This window comes from Podarcis melisellensis, assembly GCF_964234715.1.
Source record: "Podarcis melisellensis genome assembly, chromosome: 2".
NCBI lineage: Eukaryota > Metazoa > Chordata > Lepidosauria > Squamata > Lacertidae > Podarcis > Podarcis melisellensis.
Window position 1 is genome coordinate 41,680,073 of NC_138529.1, and position 27,953 is coordinate 41,708,025.

Consider the following 27,953-nt stretch of genomic DNA (forward strand, 5'->3'; position numbering starts at 1 on the left):
AAATATCTGATATGCTTTCCTTTATTAAACATCTCCTGAGCCAAATTAGTGTAATTTCCCCACAGGCCTCGCTCCACGAATGTCTCTGGGATCTTGACACTGAATCCCGACAACCTGCAAACAAGGTTAAGCTACCTTTCTCTTTTACTTTTTGGAATGGAATGTTAAACTTATTGCCTAGTTAGGGGATGACATGCTCTCCACCCATTCCTTTGCAACAGGACCACAGATTTCAGTGGAAATTGTGGCAAGACGTTTTGGTCCTTACTTGAGTGTACTCTCTTTTTTTTTGTTTTGTTTTGTTTGGCCAGTTGTAGTTTCCTCTCTCTCTTTTTCTTTTTGCAGCTCCAGATCAGAAACAGAAGGTAAGCCTCCTGTTATTGGGATCATTCTGACAATCAGAAAGTGTGCTTTGTTTGAGAACTCATTTAAGCCATTGGCTTCGTTTTCAAACAATGTTTCAGGGAACTCCAACATTCTTTAGGGTTCCTCAATGAGAACAACAGAGATGGTAACCAAGCATCCTTGAAATTTTCACTTGTTTCCATCACTACTGATCTTCTCTCACATTCTGGAGTGCCAAAGCATTATTGCATGACTTCTAATGGTGCTGAATTACCTGGGAAACTAGCTGTTAACCAGCTCAGGTATATGGCAATGTCCTTAAAAATAGATATCATTTTTGGCTTTCTTGTTGATCCACACAGTGGTGTGCAGTTGGAAAGTATATAAATTTCAACCACTGCACTTAGTGGGAGTGATCTGGGAATAGAGAAGAATGCCTCAGGCCATGAACTTAATAGAGGTATGGTGCAGGAGAGGAAAGGGGCAGTGTCACTCTCCTCAACAAACCTACTGCAGTTAGATCTCACCAACCCTCTGTCCAGTTTGGGTGGTATTCAACTAAGTAAGCTTCTGCCCACTTTGAGTGATATTCAAGTAAGTATTACCCACTGAAATTAAGAAACAACCTAAGTTAGGTGCTCTGAATAGAACTTAGTTAAATACCATCCTTTATATAGTAAAAGTGTGGACCCGTAAATGATAGGCGCTCCATGAATCAAACATGCATTTGAACACTTAGCCACTAAACTAATTGCTTCAGAATAAAATCCAAAGTGCAATTGCAGCTAGCTTTTCCATGTATTTTTATGGAGAGCCAGTTTTGTACAAATAGACAGAGAAAACTAAAAATGCTTTGATCCTGGCAAAGAAAGAAGCATCATTTAAATCCTTGGAGTCAGACAAGATGCTAGGTAGATCTGTCTTTGAATCCTTTTCTATGAGCCAGTCAGTTATTTATTATTATTATTATTATTAATTGAATTTATATACCGCCCTATATCTGGAGGTCTCAGGGCAGTTGATAGGGGTAGACAATCATAAGACAAATGAACCAATTGTAAAATGGATGAAGTCAGAACTTTGGGAGTTTGAGCCCTGTGGTACATATTTTGCTGGTAAAAAAGGCAAAGAGGTTATAATTGGTTTATTAAATTTTGTAATTATTAATCTATAATATATCAGATGGTTAAGAAGGGATTCTGACGCAATTTGGTGCACTCATAGGTAAAGGCAAAGGGACCCCTGACCATTAGGTCCAGTCGTGACCGACTCTGGGGTTGCGGCGCTCATCTCGCTTTATTGGCCGAGGGAGCCGGTGTACAGCTTCCGGGTCATGTGGCCAGCATGACTAAGCCATTTCTGGCTAACCAGAGCAGCGCACGGAAACACCATTTACCCTCCCGCCGGAGCGGTACCTATTTATCTACTTGCACTTTGACATGATTTCAAAATGCTAGGTTGGCAGGAGCAGGGACCGAGCAGCGGGAGCTCACCCCATCGCAGGGATTCGAACTGCTGACCTTCTGATCGGCAAGTCCTAGGCTCTGTGGTTTAACCCACAGCGCTCCCCGCATCCTCGTATGCTCATAGTGATCTTTTAATAACTAGTAACAATGTTAAAGATCCATGCTGTTCATTGTCCATAAGACTGAGCCTTGTGTTTGGTAACTGTGATCTTCTTCTTTCTAAGGTGCTGGTACAACACAATGAAGAAGAATCACACACAAGTGACAGAATTTATCCTGCTTGGGTTCTCTGTGCCTCCAGAGCTACAGATTGCATTTTTCATCCTGTTCCTGCTCATGTACATCCTAACCCTGATAGGAAATCTGCTGATAATGTCCGTTGTTTATTCTGATCGGAGCCTCCATGTTCCCATGTACATCTTCCTCTTTGCTTTGTCTTGCTCTGAAACCTGTTACAGCTTAGTCATTGTCCCCAAAATGCTGGTTGATTTGCTAGCAAAAGTCAGAACAATCTCTTTTGCAGGGTGTGCTGCACAAATGTTTCTTTTCCTTGGACTGGGCGCAACAAACTGTCTCTTTCTTACATTTATGGGCTATGATCGGTACCTAGCAATATGCCACCCCTTGCGCTATCCTATTCTTATGAACACGCGGGTAATTGTCTGGCTCATAGCCATTTCCTGGATTGCGGGATTCCTCATATCTCTAAGTGAGGCTGCTCAGATCCTTAGGTTGCCCTTTTGTGGCCCCAATGCCATCCGGCACTTCTTTTGTCACATGAGGGCAGTGGTTAGGTTAGCCTGCACTGCCGACAATACGACTGAAGTGGCAATCTCTACAATCACCATGCTGGGTTTGGCCGGCAGCCTTCTGTTCATCATGTTGACCTACATCTTAATTCTCTCCACCATTCTGCGCATCCCCTCCACGGAGGGCCGCCAGAAAGCTTTCTCCACCTGTGCCGCCCACCTCATTGTGGTAAGTGTGCACTATACATTTGCCTCCATCATTTATTTCAAATCAAGCACAGCTGACACATTAGAGGATGACACGCTGATGTCCATACCTTACACCATAATTACTCCATTTCTCAGTCCCATTATCTTTACTTTGAGAAACAAGGAGATCAAGGTTGCAGTAAGGAAGGTAATCACTAAAAAGGTACTTTCTCAAAAGATATGAATACAATAAATGCAAACAAATTCCATTTAAACCAAATTGCATTTGTGGTTGTTTCAGTGTATCACTAGGTTGTGTAGCAAATGTCTTCATGTTAGAGGATAGCCCAAAGTGTATGAGTCCTGGGTCTTTCATATTTCACCCTGGGTGCCCTGCCTAATCCTCTTCTTGGCTTATAGAGTGACTGGTGTCCTTGCAAATTGAAGTACTCACACTCACACACCATCTTAAATTTCCCAGAGGAATCTATCCATATAAATCATCATATGCAAATTTTATAAAAGTTTCTATGATGGCCATGTGGTCTGAGTCTGTCCATTGTTCTCTATCGCAGACTCTTTGTTCTTAAGTTATAAATTGTCATATAAGAAGAAAACAAAAGCAATGTATTCTCAAAAGAGCTGAAATTAGTGAAAAAAATTTACAATAACAAGTCATAAAGAAGCGCTGAGGACAACATCCTGCTATTTATTGGCTAATGAAAACCTGCAGAGGATTCAAACCCCATGATCTTAATGCAGACCAGATGAAATACACTTGAATTTCCTGATAAGTGTTCATTCAGCAAGTTAATGATGAAGTTTTCCTCCTCTGGTTCATGAATAGCCCCCTTGAGGTCTGTGTTGGGGTGTCCTGGAAGTCTGCTGGTTTCAGAGTATGGCCCTTTCTGATGTGATTCATTTTTCCTTTGGGGCAAAGTCACACCTGTGTAGAATGGAGGAGGGCACGGCTGTGTGGGCTCCATGTTTGTGTCTCTGTTGTGTGGCCTGTTGTTGCTGCAATAATAGATGGCTGTGTGTTTTGGAGTACCCTTCTGGAAGGATTCTCATGAGTGGGCACCCACACACACACACACCAGATCCAGAGCAATAAACTGATCTAGAGCATTTGTTCATAGCATTCTGTAACTGATTGAGGATGTACACCAATACTCTTCACATGCTCACCTCCTTCCCCACCCACCGAGAAAAGCCCTTTGCCCCTGCAGTGCCATTTCTGATGCTTTTCTTTCAGGTGCTGCTTTTGATTTAGTATTTGCATGCTGCTTTCTCAACATCAAAGCTGAACAGCGAAGTAGACGAGACCGTATTTCCATCCATAGAACCAGTGCTAAAGAACATAGTCAAGGAAAAAAACAAACCGTTCAATGAACAGTTAATGCAGTTCAATACAAACTCTAAATAAATAAATAAATAAATAAATAAATAAATAAATAAATAAATAAATAAATAAATACCAACCAAAAATACCTGCTGAGATAGGAAGGGGGCTTTTTCCTTACTCAGTGCAACAGCACAACCCTAGACAGCAGCTTCTTTTATAATTTCTGCCGCAAACTAAGGCACGCCAGCTGGTCTCATTGAGCTCTGGACACAACACAAGCACTCCCTTGCAAACTTTGCTGCCACTACTATGACCAGTGAAATTACCGAGGTTGGAGTCCAAGCCCACCTCCCCACCCCAACAATGTTGTAGCATGTGGCTGGGAGACCACGGGCGCTAAGCATTTTTGGCCTCTCAAAAAATGTTTGGGGGGGTCACACACACCCATGTTCCCTACCATCAGGGGGTAGAGGTGGCCGAGCATGGAGCCGAGTGCAGCTTGAGTGACTAGCTCCTGCTGCTGCTGCCCTAGAAGGCTGCTGAGGGAAAGAGAGGAGAAGCCGCCAGCCATTGCATTCAGCTCCATCCCCTTGCTCCTCCTGCAATTTCACCCAACCTGCGTCTTCACCCAGCTCCCTCAATATTTGGCGCAAGGTGGCGCCTCTGTGGGGGACAGCAGCAGTTCTGAGGGATGTTAGGAGGCTTCTTACTACCCTCTCAAAGTTATGGTTCCCTGGGAAGAGGGACAGAATGTTAAACCACTCTAAGAATTGGAGCTCTGTGTAGCTCTCAGCACGCTTAACAACCTGCAATGTTCATGAGCCTTTAGAGGGAAGCCATGACAGTTAAAAGTGCCATGATGCTATCTTAAATGTATAGTGCAGATGGGACCCATGTTAGGAGAGGGCCTTACTGCAAGACCACAGGGACTCTTAGATTCTGGCCTTTAATCAAAGTTAATGGGGTCAAGGGGGATGAGTCCTCTCTTTCTGAAGTCTCGTGATGAGCTACTGAGTTCCATATAAGGCATCGTGTGACATGGTCCTCGGGGTTGGAGGGGGAAAGTGAGAAACAGAGGGAGTGAAGTGAATTCTGACAGAATGCTTTCTTTTGGCCACTTACTAAAAATCCGGATGTGCTGCTACCCCAACACAGATAGAAACAGTAATGCACATGGCAGTTTTCAGCTCAAAACTGCCCATTTAACGTGGTTAGCCAGCTGTGCTTTTGAAACATCATGAGAGATCTGAGATAAATCGACTGAAAAGCAACACTCATGTGTAAGAGGCATTTTGCCATCCACCCACTTCCATGCCATTTCTGTTGTCATGTATCTTAAGCCAAACCACTGTGAGGTCTTCTTTTTCATGTTATAAACGAGGAAATCCTAGAAAAAGATAGAGAATTGATGGATTTTCTCCTCACCCGCTCCTCAGTGTTCCCAGCAGTGGACCTGAGGACTGCACCCCACATGTCTCTGTACAAATGTGAGTAAATCATATGCACATGTTCACATAGCTAAGAAGTAGAGCACACACTTAGCATGCTGAGGGGTGGAGAAACTTCTGCCTTCCTGTTTATCTTGTCCTTTCAGGCCTCACATTGACAACTTAAAACATAGCTAGGTTGTTCTTATTCACAATTGAAACTGAAGATGGTTTGATGGGGTGTGTGTGGATACATTGACACATGGTGCTTCATAAGAAACAACAGGATAGATATGAATTTTTTCTACCATCATGTGCTCACTGCTTCCCAAACCAGTAGCAGGAGCACACTGGATGCAGAGTAAATAGTGAGCTCCTGCTCTTTTGGATGTGACGGCCATTTTGTGTGCTGCCACTCCACACGGGAGCCATTTTGTGTGTAGCATTTCCATTTGCCCCAAAAGGTTGCTGACATCGGGTTTACAATTGTGCTGGCCTCCTAATTCACAGGACCATCAAACGCATGGAGCGTGTGGGAAAGTGCTTGGAAAGGTCACAAACACTGATTTTAAAAAGTGCCTCAAAAGAGAAGAATGCAGCAACATGATTTATCCTGATTCCTTGGGCTAGCTGCCATCAATGTAACTTTCTACTATAGTATACTGAACACTGTTCTTTTGCTAGTAGAGGGAGGTTTTTTCCTGAACAGTGAAAGATACATTATTGAGGGCTAGACAAGGGTAGTAATATGACTCAGCAGAAGTCAATGCTTTATAACATCAATCAATAATTTGTTAATCACTACATCAGGGGTGCCAACATGAACAAAATATTGGGGGGCTCAGGTAAGCCCCGCCCCACATAATCATTCACAACACACGCACCATTTGAATGGCTATGCCCATCAACATTGATGGGGCCCTTGCCACCTCAAAAATGGGATGTCACCCTACTGAAAAAACTAAGCGATAAATTACAATTGTTGAGGGAACGGAAACAAAGGGATAGCTTCATGATGGTTTGGCTTAGTTTTATTACGTTTGCAAGTCTTCTAGATAATAATCCCTCAAAAAGCAGTGTATAGCTCTATATGGCTAGAGTGATCCTACAAAAGGAAAAGGCCTTGGGATTCCATTTCTACCCCCTTTCCCCCACATTCACATTCACACAAGCACATCCTATTCTCCATTATCTAATAAAAGAAACACTTAGTTCATTAATAATCATCCCTGCCCCAGATTCACTTGAATCTCTAAGTTTTTTACTAAATGACTGCCACTCAAATAAAGCTGACCTCTTATCATCAATAAATATTGTCTTATTTTCTATTTATAGATTTTCTATGTTTTTTCTTTTCTTTTTTGTCAACATTTGGTGCTTAATAGGTATAATATTATGCTTTCTCAATCAGAAAAGTTTCTTTTTTTATTTTCCAGATTAAGGGTATATAAATGTTCTACATTGTTAAGGGGCTGAATTGTTAAAATTAAATAAAAATCATTATTATTTTTAGTTTAAAACAAAAGTATCTAAAGAGCTGTCATATAGAAGATGAAGCAAGCTTGAAGTGAGCCAGTGTGGTGTAGTGGTTAAGAGCAGTAGTCTCGTAATCTGGGGAACCGGGTTCGCGTCTCCGCTCCTCCACATGCAGCTGCTGGGTGACCTTGGGCCAGTCACACTTCTTTGAAGTCTCTCAGCCCCACTCACCTCACAGAGTATTTGTTGTGGGGGAGGAAGGGAAAGGAGAATGTTAGCCGCTTTGAGACTCCTTAAAGGGAGTAAAAGGCAGGATATCAAATCCAAACTACTCCTCCTCCTCTTCTTCTTCTTCTTCTTCTTCTTCTTCTACAAGAAAGGAGATTCTGACTAAACACCAAGAAGGATGTTCTGAACATAAGAGCTGTTCAACAATGGAATGGACTCCTTTGGAAGTGGAAGGAAAATATTCCTTGGAGGTTTTTAAGCAGAGGTTGGATGGCCATCTGTCATAGATGATCTAGTCGAGACTTTTGCACTGCAGGAATTTGGATGACCCTCAAGGTCTCTTCCAGCGGTACAATTCTATGATTCTGTAAAAACAACAACAACACCTCAGACAACCGTTGATGTGGTCTACAAAAGAATCTCAACTAAATTTTATAGATATTTAAAGAGTGTAGCCATATTAGTCTCTTGCAGCAAAAACAGCCCAAGACTGTTTGGGTGCATTTTGCAAAGTGGGCTTGGGTCAGCAGCAGTTCTGGACCATTTTTATTCTTGAAAGGTTAGTCCTTTAGACGGATTCGAGAAGTGAACCAAGCATGGCTCAATGGACAGACAGGATCCAAAAACATAGAGTGCTTTTTCATATCTCAGCTATGCATGTAAGAAATAGCTGTGCATGTAGATGAAGAAATATGACTAATTAGAAATATGACTAATTAGTATTTTTTTAAACTAAAAAACATTGGCCCGTTGAGTTTCTGAAACTTGAACTTAATTTTGTTTTTCTGGAGTAAATAACAAATGATGAAATATCTGATATGCTTTCCTTTATTAAACATCTCCTGAGCCAAATTAGTGTAATTTCCCCACAGGCCTCGCTCCACGAATGTCTCTGGGATCTTGACACTGAATCCCGACAACCTGCAAACAAGGTTAAGCTACCTTTCTCTTTTACTTTTTGGTATGAATGTTAAACTTATTGCCTAGTTAGGGGATGACATGCTCTCCACCCGTTCCTTTGCAACAGGACCACAGATTTCAGTGGAAATTGTGGCAAGACGTTTTGGTCCTTACTTGAGTGTACTCTCTTTTTTTTTGTTTTGTTTTGTTTGGCCAGTTGTAGTTTCCTCTATCTCTTTTTCTTTTTGCAGCTCCAGATCAGAAACGGAAGGTAAGCCTCCTGTTATTGAGATCATTCTGACAATCAGAAAGTGTGCTTTGTTTGAGAACTCATTTAAGCCACTGGCTTAGTTTTCAAACAATGTTTCAGGGAATTCCAACATTCTTTAGGGTTCCTCAATGAGAACAACAGAGATGGTAACCAAGCATCCTTGAAATTTTCACTTGTTTCCATCACTACTGATCTTCTCTCACATTCTGGAGTGCCAAAGCATTATTGCATGACTTCTAATGGTGCTGAATTACCTGGGAAACTAGCTGTTAACCAGCTCAGGTATATGGCAGTCCTTAAAAATATATATCATTTTTGGCCTTCTTGTTGATCCACACAGTGGTGTGCAGTTGGAAAGTATATAAATTTCAACCACTGCAGTTAGTGGAAGTGATCTGGGAACGGAGAAGAATGCCTCAGGCGATGAACTTAATAGAGGTATGGTGCAGGAGAGGAAAGGGGCAGTGTCACTCTCCTCAACAAACCTACTGCAGTTAGATCTCACCAACCCTCTGTCCAGGTTGAGTGGTATTCAACTAAGCTTCTGCCCACTTTGAGTGATATTCAAGTAAGTATTACCCACTGAAATTAAGAAACAACCTAAGTTAGGTGCTCTGAATAGAACTTAGTTAAATACCATCCTTTATATAGTAAAAGTGTGCACCCATAAATGATAGGCGCTCCATGAATCAAACATGCATTTGAACACTTAGCCACTAAACTAATTGCTTCAGAATAAAATCCAAAGTGCAATTGCAGCTAGCTTTTCCATGTATTTTTATGGAGAGCCAGTTTTGTGCAAATAGACAGAGAAAACTAAAAATGCTTTGATCCTGGCAAAGAAAGAAGGATCATTTAAATCCTTGGAGTCAGACAAGATGCTAGGTAGATCTGTCTTTGAATCCTTTTCTATGAGCCAGTCAGTTATTTATTATTATTATTATTATTAATTGAATTTATATACCGCCCTATATCTGGAGGTCTCAGGGCAGTTGATAGGGGTAGACAATCATAAGACAAATGAACCAATTGTAAAATGGATGAAGTCAGAACTTTGGGAGTTTGAGCCCTGTGGTACATATTTTGCTGGTAAAAAAGGCAAAGAGGTTATAATTGGTTTATTAAATTTAGTAATTATTAATCTATAATATATCAGATGGTTAAGAAGGGATTCTGACGCAATCTAGGTGCACTCATAGGTAAAGGCAAAGAGACCCCTGACCATTAGGTCCAGTCGTGACCAACGCTCATCTCGCTTTATTGGCCGAGGGAGCTGGCGTACAGCTTCCAGGTCATGTGGCCAGAATGACTAAGCCGCTTCTGGCGAACCAGAGCAGTGCACGGAAACACCATTTACCTTCCCGCCTGAGCGGTACCATTTATCTACTTGCACTTTGACGTGCTTTCAAACTGCTAGGTTGGCAGGAGCAGGGACTGTGCAACGGGAGCTCACCCCATCGCAGGGATTCGAACCGCTGACCTTCTGATCGGCAAGTCCTAGGCTCTGTGGTTTAACCCACAGCGCTCCCCGCATCCTCGTACGCTCATAGTGATCTTTTAATAACTAGTAACAATGTGAAAGATCCATGCTGCTCATTGTCCATAAGACTGAGCCTTGTGTTTGGTAACTGTGATCTTCTTCTTTCTAAGGTGCTGGTACAACACAATGAAGAAGAATCACACACAAGTGACAGAATTTATCCTGCTTGGGTTCTCTGTGCCTCCAGAGCTACAGATTGCATTTTTCATCCTGTTCCTGCTCATGTACCTCCTAACCCTGATAGGAAATCTGCTGATAATGTCCGTTGTTTATTCTGATCGGAGCCTCCATGTTCCCATGTACATCTTCCTCTTTGCTTTGTCTTGCTCTGAAACCTGTTACAGTTTAGTCATTGTCCCCAAAATGCTGGTTGATTTGCTAGCAAAAGTCAGAACAATCTCTTTTTTAGGGTGTGCTGCACAAATGTTTCTTTTCCTTGGACTGGGTGCAACAAACTGTCTCATTCTTACATGTATGGGCTATGATCGGTACCTAGCAATATGCCACCCATTGCGCTATCCTGTCCTTATGAATATGCGGGTAATTCTTTGGTTCATAGTCATTTCCTGGATTGCGGGATTCCTCATATCTCTAAGTGAGGCTGCTCAGATCCTTAGGTTGCCCTTTTGTGGCCCCAATGCCATCCGGCACTTCTTTTGTCACATGAGGGCAGTGGTTAGGTTAGCCTGCACTGCCAACAATACAACTGAAGTGTCCATCTCTACTATTGGCATGCTGGGTTTGGCTGGCAGCCTTCTGTTCATCATGTTGACCTACATCTTAATTCTCTCCACCATTCTGCGCATCCCCTCCACGGAGGGCCGCCAGAAAGCTTTCTCCACCTGTGCCGCCCACCTCATTGTGGTAAGTGTGCACTATACATTTGCCTCCATCATTTATTTCAAATCGAGCACAGCTGACACATTAGAGGATGACACACTGATTTCCATACCCTACACCATAATCACTCCGTTTCTCAGTCCCATTATCTTTACTTTGAGAAACAAAGAGATCAAGGTTGCGGTAAGGAAGGTAATCACTAAGAAGGTACTTTCTCAAAAGATATGAATACAATAATTGCAAACAAATTCCATTTAAACCAAATTGTATTTGTGGTTGTTTCAGTGTATCACTAGGTTGTGTAGCCAATGTCTTCATGTTAGAGGATAGCCCAAAGGGTATGAGTCCTGGGTCTTTCATATTTGACCCTGGGTGTCCTGCTAATCCTCTTCTTTGCTTATTGGGTGGCTGGTGGCCTTACAAAGTGTAGTACTGGTGAGATCCCACTCACACACCATCTTAAATTTCCCAGAGGAATTTATCCATATAAATCATCATATGCAAATTTTATAAAAGTTTCTATGATGGCCATGTAGTCTGAGTCTGTCCATTGTTCTCTATCGCAGACACTTTGTTCTTAAGTTATAAATTGTCATATAAGAAGAAAACAAAAGCAATGTATTCGGAAAAGAGCTGAAATTATTGGAAAATATTTACAATAACAAGTCGCAAAGAAGCGCTGAGGACAACATCCTGCTATTTATTGGCTAATGAACATCTGCAGAGGATTCAAACCCCATGATCTGAATGCAGACCAGATGAAATACACTTGAATTTCCTGATAAGTGTTCATTCAGCAAGTTCATGATGAAGTTCCCCTCCTCTGGTTCATGAATAGCCACCTTGAGGTCTGTGTTGGGGTGTCCTGGAAGTCTGCTGGTTTCAGAGTATGGCCCTTTCTGATGTGACTCATTTTTCCTTTGGGGTAAAGTCACACCTGTGTAGGATGTAGGAGATCATGGCTGTGTGGGCTCCATGTTTGTGTCTCTGTTGTGTGGCCTGTTGTTGCTGCAATAATAGATGGCTGTGTGATTTGGAGTACCCTTCTGGAAGGATTCTCATGAGTGGACACACACACACACACACACACACACCAGATCCAGAGCAATAAACTGATCTATAGCATCTGTGCATAGCATTTTGTAACTGACTGAAGATGTACACCAATACCAAACAGAAGTTTGTTCAGTGAGAACTATGAAAAGCCTGCCAGATACAGGCAAGCTGCATGCTCTTTTCACAAATAAACGGATTGGTGGAGTTGCACGAGCCATTACGCCACTTATGGTTCTCTCCTTTCTTCATGACAACACAGTCTTTTGGATTACGGCCAGCTTTGCTAGTCGGTTCAGAAGGCCCCCATCGTCTGAAAAAGAAAAAGAAAAGCAAACATTTGCCTGGTGATGAACTTGCCAAACTGTCAGTTCTCACTCGCCTCCTTCTTTCTAGTCATGTGTGGTTACTCTTCACATGCTCATCTCCTTCCCCACCCACCGAGAAAAGCCCTTTGCCCCTTCGGTGCCATTTCTGATGCTTTTCTTTCAGGTGCTGATTTTGATTTAGTATTTGCATGCTGCTCTCCCAACAACAAAGCTGAACAACGAAGTAGACGAGACCGTATTTCCATCCATAGAACCAGAGCTAAAGAACATAGTGGCAAATCAGTCCAGGAGAAAACAAACCGTTCGATGAACAGTTAATGCAGTTCAATACAAATTGATTAATAATAATAATAATAATTTACCAGAAATGTTTGCTGAGATAGGAAAGGCGCTGTTTCCTTACCCAGTGCAACAGCACAACCCTACATAGCAGCTTTTTTTATAATTTCTGCTGCAAACTAAGGCAAGCCAGCTGGTCTCACTTGACTCTGGACAGAACACAAGCAATCCCTTGCAAACTTTGCTGCCACTACTATAACCAGTGACATTACTGAAGTTGGAGTCCAAGCCCACCTCCACACCCCAACAATGTTGTAGCATGTGGCTGTGAGACCAGGGGCACTGAGCTTTTTTGGGTCAAGGAGGATGAGTTCTCACTTTCTGAAGTCTTGTGATGAGATACTGAATTCCATAACAAGGCATCGTGTGACATGGTCCTGGGGGTTGGAGGGGAGGCGAGAAACAGAGGGAGTGAAGTGAATTCTGACAGAATGCTTTCTTTTGGCCACTTACTAAAAAAACGGGTGTGCTGCTAGCCCAACACAGATAGAAACAGTAATGCACATCGCAGTTTTCAGCTCAAAACTGCCCATTTAACGTGGTTAGCCAGCTGTGCTTTTGAAACATCATGAGAGATCTGAGATAAATTGACTGAAAAGCAACACTCACGTGTAAGAGGCATTTGTGCCATCCACCCACTTCCATGCCATTTCTGTTGTCGTGTATCTTAAGCCAATCCACTGTGAGGTCTTCTCTTCCATGTTATAAACGAGGAAATCCTAGAAAAAGATAGAGAATTGATGGATTTTCTCCTCACCTGCTCCTCAGTGTTCCCAGCAGTGGACCTGAGGACTGCACCCCACATGTCTCTGTACAAATGTGAGTAAATCATATGCACATGTTCACATAGCTAAGACGTAGAGCACACAGTTAGCATGCTGAGGGGTGGAGAAACTTCTGCCTTCCTGTTTTTCTTGTCCTTTCAGGCCTCACATTGACAACTTAAAACATAGCTAGGTTGTTCTTTTTCGCGGTTGAAATTGAAGATGGTTTGGATGTGTGTGTGTGTGTGTGTGGATACACTGACACATGGTGCTTCATAAGAAACAACAGGATAGATATGATTTTTTCCTAACGTCACGTGCTCACTGCTTCCCAAACTGAATACAAAGCAAACAGGAATGTGCTCACACAGCCAGAGATTTCTTGTCTCCAAGCCCAACTTTGGGACAGGGAATTTTAACTCTTGCAAAACAGTTACCGTATTTTTCCATCTATAAGACACCCCCATGTATAATACTTCCCACCCCCATTTTGGGGGACTCAGTTTTAAGAAAATGAGGGGAGATGGCCCAAAGTTGTTGAGCCTCTGCCCTCACGCAGCTACGGGCAGGAAACACTCCCTAGATCATTTCCCACGCGCAGTGGCATCGGGGGAAGTTGCATTCCTGCCAACGAGCTGGCTGGTGGTGCACAGCTTCTCCCACACACACACACACACACACACGCAGCTGTGGGCAGGGAACACCCCCCCCCCCATCGCTCCCCACTTGCTCCAGCATCGGGGGAAGCCGCACTCCCACCAGCGGCACGCCGCTTCTCCTCCCCCCCCCCAACATGCCACTATCCATGTATTGGACGACCCCAGTTTTTGACATGATTTTAGAGTCAAAAAACCTCCTCCAATACACGGAAAAAAACAGTATCTTCTTGCAACAATTTAGAACATAGAAAGCTGATGTTAGAAGATCTTCTTTATTTACTTCTTTTATACCGTATTTTTCGTCCCATAGGATGCTCCGTCCCATAGGACGCACCTAGTTTTTTGGAGGGGAAATAAAGGAAAAATTCCCCCCCCCCAAACCAGGTCGGGGAAACCGAACCAGGTCGAGGAACAGCGGGATGATGGCGCTGCGCCTCCCTGCTGTCCCCCGAGCTTGTGGGGCTGGCCGATGTCTGCCCAGCGCGCAGGGTGCTCTGCTTCAGCGCGCCCTGCCTGCCGGGCGCAGGCTGCTATCCGCAGTGTGGGGAGCCCTGCGGGGAACTCCTGCAGGGCTCCCCACGCTGCGGATGTTTGCCTGGCGCAAGGGGTGCTCTGCTTCAGGGTGCTTCTCGCACCGGCCGGCAGGCTGCTATCCGCAGCCTAGACAGCCCTGCGGGAACTCCCGCAGGGCTGCCTAGGCTGCGGATGTGTTCCCGAAGCGCCGAGCGCTCTGCTTTCAGCGCGCCCAGCACTCCGGGAAGCAGGCTGCTATCCGCAGCCTAGACAGCCCTGCGGGAGTTCCCGCAGGGCTGCCTAGGCTGTGGATGTCTTCCTGAAGCCTGGAGAACGAGAGGGGTTGGTGCGCACCGACCCCTCTTGCTCTCCAAGCTTCAGCAAAAGCCTGCATTCGCCCCATAGGACGCACCCAGGTTTCCCCTTCATTTTTGGAGGGGAAAAAGTGCATCCTATAGGGCGAAAAATGCAGTATATTTCTTGAATCCACATCCCACCTTCCTCCTGAAGCAGCCCAGGGTGGCAAACACAACAACATTTCAAAAACTAAAGAGGCAAACAATTAAAGCATTCTAAAAATAATTGCAATTGAAAACATCTAAAAGCAGTTACAGCTAGAAACATTACTAAAGACCTCATTCCCTCCAGTGCTCCCAGGGTTGCCTTTTACGTTATGTCTTTTTATGACTGTGGATTTAAGCCGACAGCTTTAAATGTTCTGTTGTGCTACCATTTACTGGTTGGTTTTGTGATAATTTTTCATTTACCACTGGAATATATGAGAAACAAAGGCCTTTGGGGGGCAGGTAGAAGCAAGCAGTATAATTTTGGAGGTCCTGCTTTAGAATTTTAAATAAGTATCACTGGAGAGTGAAAGCATTTAGGTCGTAGGAAAGGAGCAGCTTACTTGTACTGCAGAATCTCCAGAAGCACATCTGGGAGAGACCTCAGCTTGAGAGACCTCAAAGAGCCTCTGCCAGGAGGACCAAAGACACCTCAATAGGAGGCATTTTTGTTTAGTTTATTTACATTTGATGCAAAAGAACCAAAGTACAAGTTTGGCCCATGTGAAGAGTGTCTTAGGGATGTGACACTGCTTTCTTATTTAACTTTCTTTACTGCAATAAACTTTTGTTTGATCATAATGAAAAACAAATTGTTATAGATTTGTGGAGGGGGACCTCCTCTAAACCCTATAAATTAATAAATGGTAGAAATTTGATTATTTAGAGTACTGAAGGGAAGATTGCAAGCCGGTGGGGGAAAACAGGCTAAACTTCCTTTCCAAACCAGCTCTTCACCTGGGTATAAAACATGATAAAAGTTGTTGATGGCTCAAAACGGATTCTTGGGCTTGGGCACACAGAGGTTGCCATGGTGATGGGGTGTGTGCTTAAGGTGTCAGGAAAGGAGAGTCTTCAGAGCAAGGTGAGCTGGGAAGGAGAAGGGGAAGAAAAAAGAGTGAGTTCCATCTTGGGCAGGCTGGCTGAAGACTGGCTGGGAGAGATGTCTTTGACTCCTGTGTTGCACTGGCTCTGGGAAACAAGTCCTGCTTGAGATCACCATGTTGTAAGATTGGGACTCCCAACATGCAGACTGAAGGTGTAAGTAGGTGAATAAACTATATTTCTTAAAGTCTCTGCCATTTCTCAATTCTCCAAAGGAACACAGACCCTGGGTGGGTGCCTGGAACTCCCTGGAATCTTGTTACCACTCGGGGGTCGAACCCAACATTTTTAGCAATATAAAAGAGACAATTTCATTTGAGAAGAAAGTAAAATTAATTGGAATAGCTGTTATTCGGGGCTCCCCAAGCTGATCTTTAACTACACCTTTCCATGAGGTTACACCTAGCAGGTGTTTTTGTGTGCTGTCCTCCTTATTGTTCTGATTGGGAAGATTCAAGGTAGGTTGCAATCATAACATTCCTGGTAGCAGAAGAGGAGCTTCTTGTGCAAGATGTCCATCACAGGGAAAACTCACCTGTTCCTTTTCACTATCTATAATCACCAGATCTGCACTCAGGTCTTGGCAGGTGCTCCTGGCCTTTTCCCAAAAGACTTGTTTTCTGGAGTAGTAGTAGCATTTGTCCTGGAATTCATGCCAATCGAATGCACATATTGGAAAGCCTGCAATACACAGATTTGTGAAATAATGCAGCACAGAATGAATGCCTCTTTGTTTACAGGATGTTTTTGTGACTGGCACCATATACCACTACAGACGGACACTTAGCAAATGCACACATGTGGCCTGTAGGTCTTTTCTGTTTATCCATATTGTAGTACACAATGCCTCCACCAGCATCTTCCCCATTGGTAGTGTGGCCTCTAGACTATTACTGGACTGGCAAAAAATCTCTTTAGCATTCTGACTGATGCTAATTGATTCATACAGTAGCTTGAGCATTACATAACATTAGAACATAAGAAGAGCCTGCTGGACCAATGGCCCATCTAGTCCAGTACTCTATTCCCACAGTGGCCAACCAGATGCCTTTAGAAAACCCACAAACAGGATTGGAGCACAAGAGTAGCCTCCCTGCTGTCCTGCGGTTTTGAGCAACTGTAGAGCCAGATAAGAGCCATCATGCTAAGCAGCCATTGATAGCTTTGTCCTCCATGAATTTGTCCAATCCTCTTTTAAAGCCATCCAAGTTGGGGGCCACCATTGCCTCCACTGGGCACGAATGCCATGGTTAAACTACGTGCTACATGAAGTACTTTTTTCTTCTCTCTGTCCTGAAACCTCCACGATTCCACTTCATTGGATATCTGGGAGTTCTAGGGTTATAAGAAAGGGAGAACAATTTTTCTCTACACACTTTGTCCATGCCATGCATAATACTATGAATGTCTATCATGTAACCACTTGCTTGCCTTTCCTCTAAGCTAAAAAGTCCCAAGCGCTGCAGCCTTTCCGCAGAGGGGAGTCACTCCATCCTCTTGATCATTTTGGTTGCCCTTTTCTGAACTTTTTCCAACTCTAAAGCATCGGAATCCAGGCTCAACATATGCACGTGTGCTTGCCGGTCCTTGCCTGTTTTTGACATAGCAGGATGGGAGCTAGTTTCCTCCATGGCTCTTCTTCAAGAACAGAACTGGTGAGCAGAGCTCAGTCCTCTTGGAAAGGCACCATCAAGTTTAAGAGATCACTGTAACCAACCACAGGCCTTCAGTATTAGGGCTCCTATACAGTACAGTGAATGCCTGGGAATATTTCAGCAGTTAAGTCACGCCTTGCCACAAGTCTGCAGAGGTCTGAAAATCTATGAAACCCTAAGGGACAGGAGTTTTAATATTGAAAGGAAGGCCAGACCATGTCACGTTCTTTTCTGCAACTGCTGTAAGACTTAGTCAGTGGCGTAGCGTGGAGGGTGCAGGGGGGGCCAGCCGCACCAGGCGCAACATCTGAGGGGGGCGCGCTAATCTAGTGGAAGAGACTCAAGTGCTAAAATCCACGGGTTAGGGGGCGCAAATTACTTGCCTTGCCCCAGGTGCTGACAACCCACGCTACGCCACTGGACTTAGTCAGTGAACCCACAAACATAAACCCAGCGGATCCAGCCCTGGAGCAGTCATTGCCCATGGCCTGCTATGGAGGATGCAGACTCAAGCTAGCAATTAGCTTCAAACCTGGACTTACATCTGAGAAATGCAATCACAAAGGCAGCATTTGCCATTATCAGGGAAAAGATTGTCAGAAGGTAGATTACGAAAAAGGTTATCCTGTGGCGGTCCCATTTGCCAAAACTGGATGCAAACAGAGCTAGAAAGAAATGAGAAGACATTCACAAAAGTTACTGCAGGAACAGCTTGTTTCAATTGCCAGGCTACTAGGCAAGGGAAAGGCATCTGTACAGTATCTGAGAGCTTATCAATAGGATTATCAATAGGAACACATGCAGCTCCTTTCCAATCATTCCCATATGATCAGTTTCTAAAATAATGTTGGTTGGCTTATTGTGCAAATGTATTTAACAGAGGTGTGTGTTGTTTTTTTTAAAAAAGAAAGGCTTGGAAGCTGAAGCTAACCCACAAACCAACATCTATCTCATTCACATATCAACAGCATTGCTTTAAAAGTTAAAATAAAATATGTTCCCTTGGTAAAGAACAAAAGGTTCTGTACCTACAGTTATTCATTGTCAGAAGGATGGCTTTGGATTCTAAACAAAAAAAATTCCTTCCAGTAGCACCTTAAAGACCAACTAAGTTAGTTCTTGGTATGAGCTTTCGTGTGCATGCACACTTCTTCAGATACACTTCAGTGTATTTGGATTCTAAGTTTACATTGTGAGGGGAGGTTTCATGGCTGCCTTGTGCAGGAGGAGGGAGAGAGAGCAGAAGGAAGGAGTGGAGCTTAGGTGGTTAATGGGAAACCACAAAGTGGATTTTCCCTGACTGTCTGTTAGTGTCATCCCTGCCCTCTACAGACTGGGGGCATGCAAGCTTACTGATACCCACTACAATATTCCATATAGACCAGAGTTTGCCAGCTTCTGGGGGCCAGTGGACACATTTGGAATTTTGAGAATGTGCCGTGGGTAAGGAAGGTGGAACAACACAAAATGGCCACCATAGGGTGGGGCAGTATACAAAATGGTTCCATGTCTTTAAAAAAGAGCAGAAAAAGAGAAAGAAACACAAAAATGGTGCAGGCCCATCAATGGAAGAAAGGCACCTACACCAGCCACCACCATCCTTGCTCACAGAGAAAAGTTATTTGCACTGCGGCTCAGAATAGAAGGGAGAGAGGGTGTCCATCCTATCACCCAATGAAATGTGGGCATGTTTTAAGGGAGTGTGTTCAGTGGAGGAGAGGCCAAGCCAGTGCAAACAGTATCTTATGAATCGTGGATTTCTGAGGGGATATTCACTGAGAAATTTCACAAGCCCTGTAGAAGACACTGTGCGTGCCATGCCGTCAAACCCTGAGACAGACAATAGTGCAGATCCTACCATTTCCAGATCTGCATTGTGCACATTCGAATATGAACGGTGGTCATGGAACTCTAATGCTCCTGGGCCATAATTTCCAAGGGCAACATATGTGATGCTCCTTGAAAGGGCAGCCCATATTCTATGTTTTTCTGTCATTAACATTTTGATCTTGAGGGATGGGTAGAAGGCAGACTGTGGTCTACTGTTGGCTGTTTGTTATTTGCATTAGATTGGCAAAGGGCTTCTGATTCCCAATTGTTTAACAAAAGCAAACACACACACGAAGACGACACAACCTTCAAATTAGGCAGGTAACTGAGGAGGACAGAGAGTGGATTTTTGTGGGATAGGAATATGCGCTCAGTTATACCACCTTGAAAACAAATACCTGGGCTGAGCATGTACTCATCCTGTCTAAGGTCGTTTCCAGATCATCTGGAATTCAATTGAATTCCCACCTGCAAAATAGTCTGGAAGTGGTCTAAGTATATGTCTGTCCCCAACATAGGTTTTACTCCTGTCTTCAATTGGTATGTCTTAGGGCTGAAATCTGCCCTCTCCTGTTTAGGAACACAAGAACAAGGAGGGAGTGAATTGCCTTTATCAATAATTTAATACTCACCACATTTCTGAGGAGCATAAGTCAACTTAAAAAATGTTGTTTTCAGTATTGTACACTCCATTAGACATGTTTACATTTTTTTTAACATGTAAGAGGCAGATCATCTTAATATAATCTATATAATTATAATCTATATTTCTCACCTTGCTCTATTTCCAGTTCTTTCTCTGGTAGTTTTCTCATCAGCATGTCCTCGTCTACAATGTAGTCATAGCCCTGGTTGTTATCGTCATATACAATGGTCGCTCTCCCTCCGTCGCACCTCACATATTTTATCGAGTTTTTATTTTTAGTTAATGCACCTATAGAGGCATTCTTCCAAACACAGACCCATTTTTCTTGAGAGATGTTACTAGATCTCCCTCCCTTTAATTTTGTAGAGGCTGTTCTTGAGCTGGCTAGCACCTTGGTATCAAGATCTGTTCCTCCATGCAGCCTTGGACTTGGCGAGGCCACCTAAAGGTGAGGCAGAGCCCAGAAGGAAGGAAGCAGTAGCCACCCTTACATTACTCAACTTGACAATTGTACATGCTGGGAACTGTCAGGGGACCTACACAAATATTTTGAGGCTATGGTGTTGCTAAAGCTTATGCTTTGGGAATGTAGAGTCTGTTCCTTTGAGCACATGATCAGCTCAGGAGAAATGAGGAAGCCACGGAACTGAAATTAGGGGAAAGGAAGCCAATGTCAATGTTTACCTGTTCCTCCATGTTTCAAGGACATTTCCGAAGCATGGGACAGTTTCTCTGAAACAATGTCATTCTGATACTCTTCATTCTCATAGCCGTCATCCATGGTGGCCCCAAATCTTCTTCTGTAATGGTTTCCAAAGTAATCAGCAACCGGATACTTCTGCCTTCTTTCGATCACTATCAGCTTCCTCTATGTAATAAACCACAGGAAAGCCAGGCACCCTGATGCCTGACTAATGTCTCACTGCTCAAGGGAGGGGGGAATATATATTATTGTTAACAAGATAAGCCACTGGGAAAGTGCCATTCTCGCAGTCAAATCACCACCTCAGGAAAGGGGCAAGGGATAGCCTTGTGCTAAGGATGGCTGAACTGCTTAGTTGTGTACAGTCTAACTATGTATGTGTACATTTGTGAATGGGATTGTTGCAGAGACAAAGAGCTAAAGCCTTCTTTTGCCATTAACAGTCCTGAGTGAGCTGCCCCCTCAAAAGATGGGTACACATATTCCTTTAATAAGAAAAAAAGACAGCTATGCAGTGGCAAAGTACATGACAAGCATCATCACTGTAGGAGGCAGTAGGCCCTATGAGGGGACATATTGTTTAGTTATTATCCTTCCTTGCTTACGTAAGTGAGATCAGCAGAGTACCATCCTTTGCAGCTTAAACTTGGAAACTAAGACAAGGTTGATTAAACCTTCTATAAACAATAATCCAGGATGCTTTAAACAGATTGGGTTTTCCTGCTATTACACACTTTCTCCTCCTTAACACAAACTCACATTAGAGGTTTTTTTAAATATTTATTTATACAACAAGAAAAAACCCCACAAAAAAACACAAATACCAAATTACACACAAATTACAAAAATAACCATAGACACATAATTTTCTTGACAAACAATAAAACATCTATTGGTCTTAACACTAAAAATCCAACTTCCCGTCTATTCCATATTTCAAATTCATATTACTTATTGCCAATACACATTTTTTTCATAATTAAACTTATTCTCAATAAATCTAATTTCTTCTATCTACCTAGCAACTATTACTGAAGTTCCTCGAATGCTGCAACAGAATTTAAACTACTATATTTCTTTTTCAGATATTCTTTGAAAACCTCCCATTTAGAAACAAATTCCTGTTTTGATTTATTATTTATTTTTTCTGATAAACCATCTAATTTGGCATATTCTGTCAGCTTTTGGATCCAATCTTGTATAGAGGGGATTTCATTACTCTTCCATTTTGCTGCGATCAAAACTCTTGCTGCCGCCGTCGCATATAAAAAGATACCCTTCCTCTTTTGTGGAATATCCAAATCTGTTATTCCCAGGAGGTAGGCCTCTGGTTTTTTATCGAAAGAGATCTTTAGCATTTTTTGCAGTTCTGCATGTATACTCTCCCAGAATACCTGTATTTTCCTACATATCCACCACATATGGTAGAATGTTCCTGAGTCTCCGCATCTCCAACAATTACTTGACACATTTTTATACATTTTTGAAAGTTTTCATGGTGTTAGATACCATCGATGTTGCATTTTTTGAAAGTTCTCTCTAATCATGTAACAGTTTGTGAATTTCCAATTGATCTTCCATAAATTTTCCCATTGGGCCATGGTTATTGAATGGCCAAAATCCTGGGACTACCTCACCATTGCCACTGTTTTGGAAAGAGTTTTTCTTTTAGAATTTACAAGATCAGATTCGAATCGGGAAATTTCTGCTGAGAACCCCTTTTGTTTGCCAGATTTAAATTTTTCAAATAACTGATGGTATTGGAACCAGTCTGAAATGTGTTCTCTTATTTCCTCAAAGTTTTTAAATTTTATTTGGTTATCTTCATTTTTTAGAAGTATTTTATATGTTGGCCAGCTTTCCTGAGTATTTTTCCGTTTTACTGCTATGGCTTCTACTGGAGAAGTCCACCACGGGACTTTAGGCTCCATCAGGTCTTTATATTTTTCCCATACAGCAAAGAGTGACTTTATTATTATATAGTTGGCAAATTTTTTTATGAATTTTCGCTTTTCCATATATTAGGTAGGCGTGCCATCCCCAACGGTTGTCAAAACCTTCCAGGTCCAGGAGGTCCGGATCCTGCAACGTGCACCAATCTTTAAGCCAGGTGAAACAGGCTGCCTCGTAGTAAAGTTTTAGGTCGGGTAGGGAAAAGCCTCCTCTCTCTTTTATGTCTATTAAGATCAGGGGCTTAATCCTAGGTTTCCCACAGGAATTTCCCACAGGAATTTGGAAATTTCTCTTTGCCATATCTTGAGACAACCTGCTTCACCCAGTATTGGAATCATTTGAAATAAAAAGATTAATTTTGGAAGCACATTCATCTTTATAATGGAAATCCTACCCAGAAATGTTAATTTTAGTTTACTCCAGGTTACCAAGTTTTTTCTAATCTCTAACCAAGTTTTGGTGTAATTATCCTGAAATAAGCTTATGTTCTTGGGGGTGATCCAAATACCCAAGTATTTTGCTTTTGAAGAGATTTTCAGGCCCAATATTTTTTCTAAGTTGTCCTTTTCTTCTGTGGTTACATTTTTAACAAGCATTATTGGTTTTCTTATATTCAGCTTAAAGCCTGCCACTTCTCCAAATTCTTTAATCAGTTCCAGCACTCTTTTCAGACTTTCTTTAGGGTTTTCAGTCATAACAAGTAAATCGTCCGCGAAAGCTTTAATTTTATATGTTTTGTTTCCCAGAGTGATGCCTTTAACAAGCTGATCCTTTCTTATCTGATTGTTCAAGACTTCCATCACCAAGATAAATATCAGTGGAGACAGTGGGCAGCCCTGTCTGGTTCCCTTGTTTATTTTGCACTCCTCAGTAATTCTTCCGTTGATGATCAATTTTGCATATTGTTCCGAATAGATGGCATTTATTCCTTTACAAATATTTTCTCCCAGTCCGATTTCTTCCATTAATTTTTTCATAAACTTCCAGGACACGTTATCAAAAGCTTTTTCAGCATCCACCAACATAATAGCTGCTGGTTTATCAATTTTAATATCCAAATATTCTAATACATTAATCACACATCTAATATTGGATTGCATAAATCGTCCGGGAAGAAATCCAGTTTTATCTTTATGAATTATCTCTTTCAGCACCATTTTTAATCTATTTGCAAGAATGTCTGCGAATATCTTGTAATCATTATTTAGCAGTGCAATGGGTCTGTAATTGGCCATGTTTGAAGCATCTGTTCCCTGTTTATGGATAAGAGTAATAAAGCTGTCCTTCCAGGTTTTCGGAAGCTTTCCATTTGCCAGAATATTATTCATTAGGTCTTTCATGGGAAGAAATAATGCTTGTTCTAGCTTTTTAAAGTAATTAGCTGGAAGACCATCTGGGCCTGGTGTCTTTCCTAATTTTGATCTCTGTATAGCTTGTTGCACCTCCATAGCTGTTATTGGTGAGTTCAAAATTTCAGTTTTTTCCTTAGGTATTATTGGTAGTTTATTTTTGCCCAAATAATCAATTATTTTTTTCTAGAGTCTCTGGACCTTCTTTATATAGTTTTCCGAAAAAACTAGCAAAGTTTTTACTAATTTCCTTTGGTTCTTGAATCCATTTGTCTTCAATTTTAATTTTATTGATAATTCTATCTTCCTTTTTCTTCTTTAATTGCCAGGCCAGAAGTTTGCCAGGTTTATTTGCAAACTCAAAATTTCTATGTCTCAACCATTTTATCTTCCATTCTATCTCTTCATTTATTATCATGGAGAATTGCGTCTGTAAAATTTTTATACTTTGCTTAATTAGTTCATTATCTGGTTCTTGGAAAAGGATCCTTTCCTTTTTTCTAATTTCCTCGATCTCCATTTTCTTCTTCTCCTTTATTTTCCTTTGGAATGCATTTTGTTGTATAAAGAAGCCTCTTATGACGGCTTTACCCGCGTCCCAAACCGTCTCTAGATCTACTCCTTGATTTAAATTAAACTTAAAATATTCTTCTAAGATTTGCTTGGCCTTCTGTACAATTTTTTCATCGTTTAGCATACTCTCATTAAGTTGCCACCTTTTAACCTTTTCTTCTTTTCCTTTAAAGTTAACCCAGATCTGTGATCTGAAATTGTCCTTGGATGGATTTCTGCTTTTGTAATATTATTTAATAAATCCTTTGTTGTCCAGATGGCGTCGATTCGTCCCGCCAATTTATGTGGCTCTGAATAATGTGTAAATTCTTTCTCTGTTGGATTCTTAAACCTACAAGCGTCAAACAAATTCAGGAGTTCTGTTAATTGGAAAAATGTAGTTGGGAGTTTGTTCTGCCTCTTTTCTTTCTTCTTTATTGTTCTGTCCATGTTTGGATTGACTACTCCATTAAAATCTCCTAATAATATAACCCCCCCCCCAAATATTCTATGACTTTTTCTTCCAGGAATTGATAGAATTCGGATTTTCTTTCATTTGGTGCATAAATTCCAATAACTATCACTTTTTCATTATTGATCTTAACCTCTATAATCACTGTTCGGCCTTTTTCATCATTGTAAAGCAGTTTTGGCTCCAGCTGAGGTTTTACATAGATTACCACCCCTTTGTTTTTTTCTTTACTTGATGCAATAAACTGAAGCCCCAATCTCTTATTTATTAATACTTTTTTATGTTTTTCCGCTACATGAGTTTCTTGCAGACAGATTAGATCATATTTTTGCTTAACCAGAATATGTTCCACCTTGTTCCTTTTTGATTTTTCATTTAAACCATTTACGTTCCAAGTAATAAATTTATAATCTATACTTTATTTCTTATGAACGGGTTAAAAATAATAATAATAAAAATTACACATTCAAGGTCTCAGTATACATTTAATAAATTCCCTTCTTAGATCTGTCTCCTAACTCTAAACTGTTTGTTCAGTTTCCTCTGATTCTCCCAACAATTGCCTTTTTCCTCCAAGGTCTTTCCGGTACTTTCTCCAGAACTTGTCCGCATCTAATGCCGACAAGCACTTTCTACGTTTCCCTTTAAAGAAAAAGGAGATGCCTTCAGGGTACTCCCACCTATAGTCCACTACCTTTGCCTTTAGTGCCTCGGCCAGAGGTCTATAAGCTTCTCTCTTTTTTATCAACCGATTTGGAATAATCTTGCGGATGATAATATCATTTCCTTCCTACCTTCCGATTGGAATTTCTTCTTGTTACTAGCTTGTAAAATTCTATTTCTGAAATCCATAGAGTTAAAAGAGACTAAACAATCAGCTGGCCAGTTGTTTGCTTTTGCTACATTGGATTTGACTCTGAATGCCTTTTCTATTTTTTGTGCTACTTCTGCTTCTTCTAGGTCTAACCAAGCTGCTAGCTCTTTTGAGAATTTTTTATCAGTTATTTCCTCTGTATGCTCTGTTAGTCCTCTGAATCTTAGGGTATTCTCCCTTCTCTGCATTTGCAACATCGCAATAGAGTCCAAAGTTGAATCCTGCTGTGCTTTCAGATCTGCTGTTTCTTTCCTTATCTTATCGCATTCCCTTTTCAACTCTCTATTTTCATTTTGTATTGTTTTCTGAGCTTCCTCTAGGTTCTGTGTTTTACCTTTAAGGTCTAGCACTATTTTCGTCAGATCTGAATTTTTTTGTACTAAATTGTTGACCTGGGTTGATAACTCAGCTGCTATTTTCACATTTTCATCTATTTTAACTCCCATTGAAATAAGTTTTTCTTCTGTTGCTTTTGCCTTTAGAGTTTAAAGTGCTGAACAGCTTAGCCCCCAAGTGTCTAAAAGGCCATCTCCTTCTATACACCCTTTATTGGGTCTTAAGATCAGTAGAAGGGGCCTGGATTGTGATTTATTTTAAACTGTTTTTAACATTTTGTTTTAAGTGCTGTGACCCACCCTGGGACCTTAGGGTGAGGGAAGATAAGAAATAAATTATTAGTAGTACAGTATTATTACTGAAGAAGAAGAGTTCTGCCAAGCAAGCTGTGCACTGAGTTTAGTGAATGGGGACTAGTTGTGGCGTGTAGGGATTTCTCATTGGTTTGAGGTTTCTCTTAGGCCCTTCTGTGTATACAGCATACTGTCCCACTGCCTTGTCTCTGCTTTACACTTTGCTCACTGTTAAGGGAGCTCATTGTGTCATCAACACAGGGAACTGTGGGATTTTGTCTGCTGGGAATGCTTGTTTGGATCTAGTTTTTTTTAATGACACCCCAGGGATTCACACCCAAGGGGTTCTGTAACAAGCAAATGATCCTCAAAGAGGCAAAATACCCTTGTGGTGGCTTGTTTGCAACTTTCCTAGCTGCACATTATTATTTCTGCCCAACTTTTTTGAATAGCTTCCAGCACAGCTTGTTAAGCCACAAGTCAAGAACCGCCAAACTGCAGCACCTTGTCAATTTTGTTTGCTAGTTTGCTTTAGCAAATGCCAAACCTGATTTCTTCACAATCCCGACTCAAGGCTTCCCATTCCCCTTTTGGACAAAGCCACTTCCGACATAAGGAGGAGGTGGGGTTGCGGGCTTCATGCCCCCAATCTTTCCAGCCCCAGCGCAATCAGGGGAATCCTCGGGCCGCATCACCCCCGAGCCAGCCAATCGTCTGGCTCGGGGTGTGTGGCTTGCCTCACTTAAGGCAAGCGCGGCCCCGGGATCTCCCTCTTTTAATGGTTGGTCGCTGTTAAGGGGCCTGATAGGATTTTTTTCCACTTGGCAAATTGGCACCAGCCATTTGGTTTTTCACCTACCTCGAAGCAAATCGTCACAACTCCTTTGGTTTTGGCGGTTAGGCATTGGTAGCGGTATTGTTATGCAGATGGGGAGGGAGCGCCATCACCTCCCTCATTTATTGAAGGGTAGTCCGGTAAAGGATTCTGGGGTGCATTGCCTCCTCCGAAGGCTATGGAGGTCAGGGCCTAAAGCGTGCCCCCGAGCCGTGACCCCGGGGGAGTACCTAGTTGATGTGCATCAGCAGCGCTCCCCCTGCTGGTGTTAACCCTTCCTGGTCTTCATGCAAACAGGCTGAAGCTGGATAGTCTGATAGGACCAATGCCTAAGCCAATACCGCTCTTACCTGTAACCAATAAAGTTGTGGCCAATTTTAGCCCATTAACCTAATTCAATGTTGTCACGTGAATTCATCACATGCATCACTGATTCCATTTCACTGTAGTTCACCTTCCACCCAAAACTATGTTATTCATTTCACCGTCCACTGTGGTGAAATTACATTATTCCACCTCATTCATTTCAATGCAGAGGAAACATAATGGAAACAGAGGAAAAAGCATACTCCAT

The 27,953-nt window shown here is 42.1% G+C and overlaps 3 protein-coding genes across 8 annotated transcripts; 2 read left to right on the top strand and 1 right to left on the bottom strand.

Moving 5' to 3' along the window:
• Positions 1-322: 322 nt before the first annotated feature.
• Positions 323-3,356, top strand: LOC309363190 (olfactory receptor 10X1-like). Its single transcript, XM_081899291.1, has 2 exons — positions 323-365; positions 2,036-3,356. Exon 2 carries the CDS (start codon positions 2,052-2,054, stop codon positions 2,991-2,993), a length of 942 nt encoding a protein of 313 aa, XP_081755417.1. The 5' UTR covers positions 323-365; positions 2,036-2,051; the 3' UTR covers positions 2,994-3,356.
• Positions 3,357-4,243: 887 nt separating this feature from the next.
• Positions 4,244-20,923, bottom strand: LOC309363191 (CD209 antigen-like protein C). 6 transcript variants are annotated; one of them, XM_081899293.1, is made up of 7 exons: positions 20,697-20,813; positions 20,142-20,214; positions 18,079-18,201; positions 16,417-16,562; positions 13,107-13,216; positions 12,732-12,874; positions 11,457-12,142 (listed from the first exon to the last, which is right to left on the bottom strand). In XM_081899293.1, the coding sequence occupies exons 1-7, from the start codon at positions 20,706-20,708 to the stop codon at positions 12,078-12,080; spliced, it is 672 nt and encodes a 223-aa protein (XP_081755419.1). In that variant the 5' UTR covers positions 20,709-20,813; the 3' UTR covers positions 11,457-12,077. The 6 variants fall into 6 exon arrangements, with proteins under 6 accessions (XP_081755421.1, XP_081755419.1, XP_081755418.1 ...); XM_081899292.1 differs by lacking the exon at positions 20,142-20,214 and having other exon boundaries at positions 20,697-20,847; XM_081899294.1 differs by lacking the exons at positions 12,732-12,874; positions 20,142-20,214 and having other exon boundaries at positions 20,697-20,847.
• LOC309363188 (olfactory receptor 10X1-like) lies at positions 8,354-11,319 on the top strand. Its single transcript, XM_081899289.1, has 2 exons — positions 8,354-8,396; positions 10,047-11,319. Exon 2 carries the CDS (start codon positions 10,063-10,065, stop codon positions 11,002-11,004), a length of 942 nt encoding a protein of 313 aa, XP_081755415.1. The 5' UTR covers positions 8,354-8,396; positions 10,047-10,062; the 3' UTR covers positions 11,005-11,319.
• Positions 20,924-27,953: the final 7,030 nt, after the last annotated feature.

Bases quoted from the DNA above. Each gene is read 5' to 3' on its own strand.
- LOC309363190 (XM_081899291.1), top strand. From the start codon at position 2,052: ATGAAGAAGAATCACACACAAGTGACAGAATTTATCCTGCTTGGGTTC.
- LOC309363188 (XM_081899289.1), top strand. From the start codon at position 10,063: ATGAAGAAGAATCACACACAAGTGACAGAATTTATCCTGCTTGGGTTC.
- LOC309363191 (XM_081899292.1), bottom strand. From the start codon at position 20,793: ATGGATGACGGCTATGAGAATGAAGAGTATCAGAATGACATTGTTTCA. The intron at 12,875-13,106 runs GTGAGTGTTGCT...TCCAACCCCCAG, and splicing joins GGCACAAATGCCTCTTACAC to GACCATGTCACACGATGCCT. The intron at 12,143-12,731 runs GTGGGCTTGGAC...TTTCTTTTTCAG, and splicing joins AACATTGTTGGGGTGTGGAG to ACGATGGGGGCCTTCTGAAC.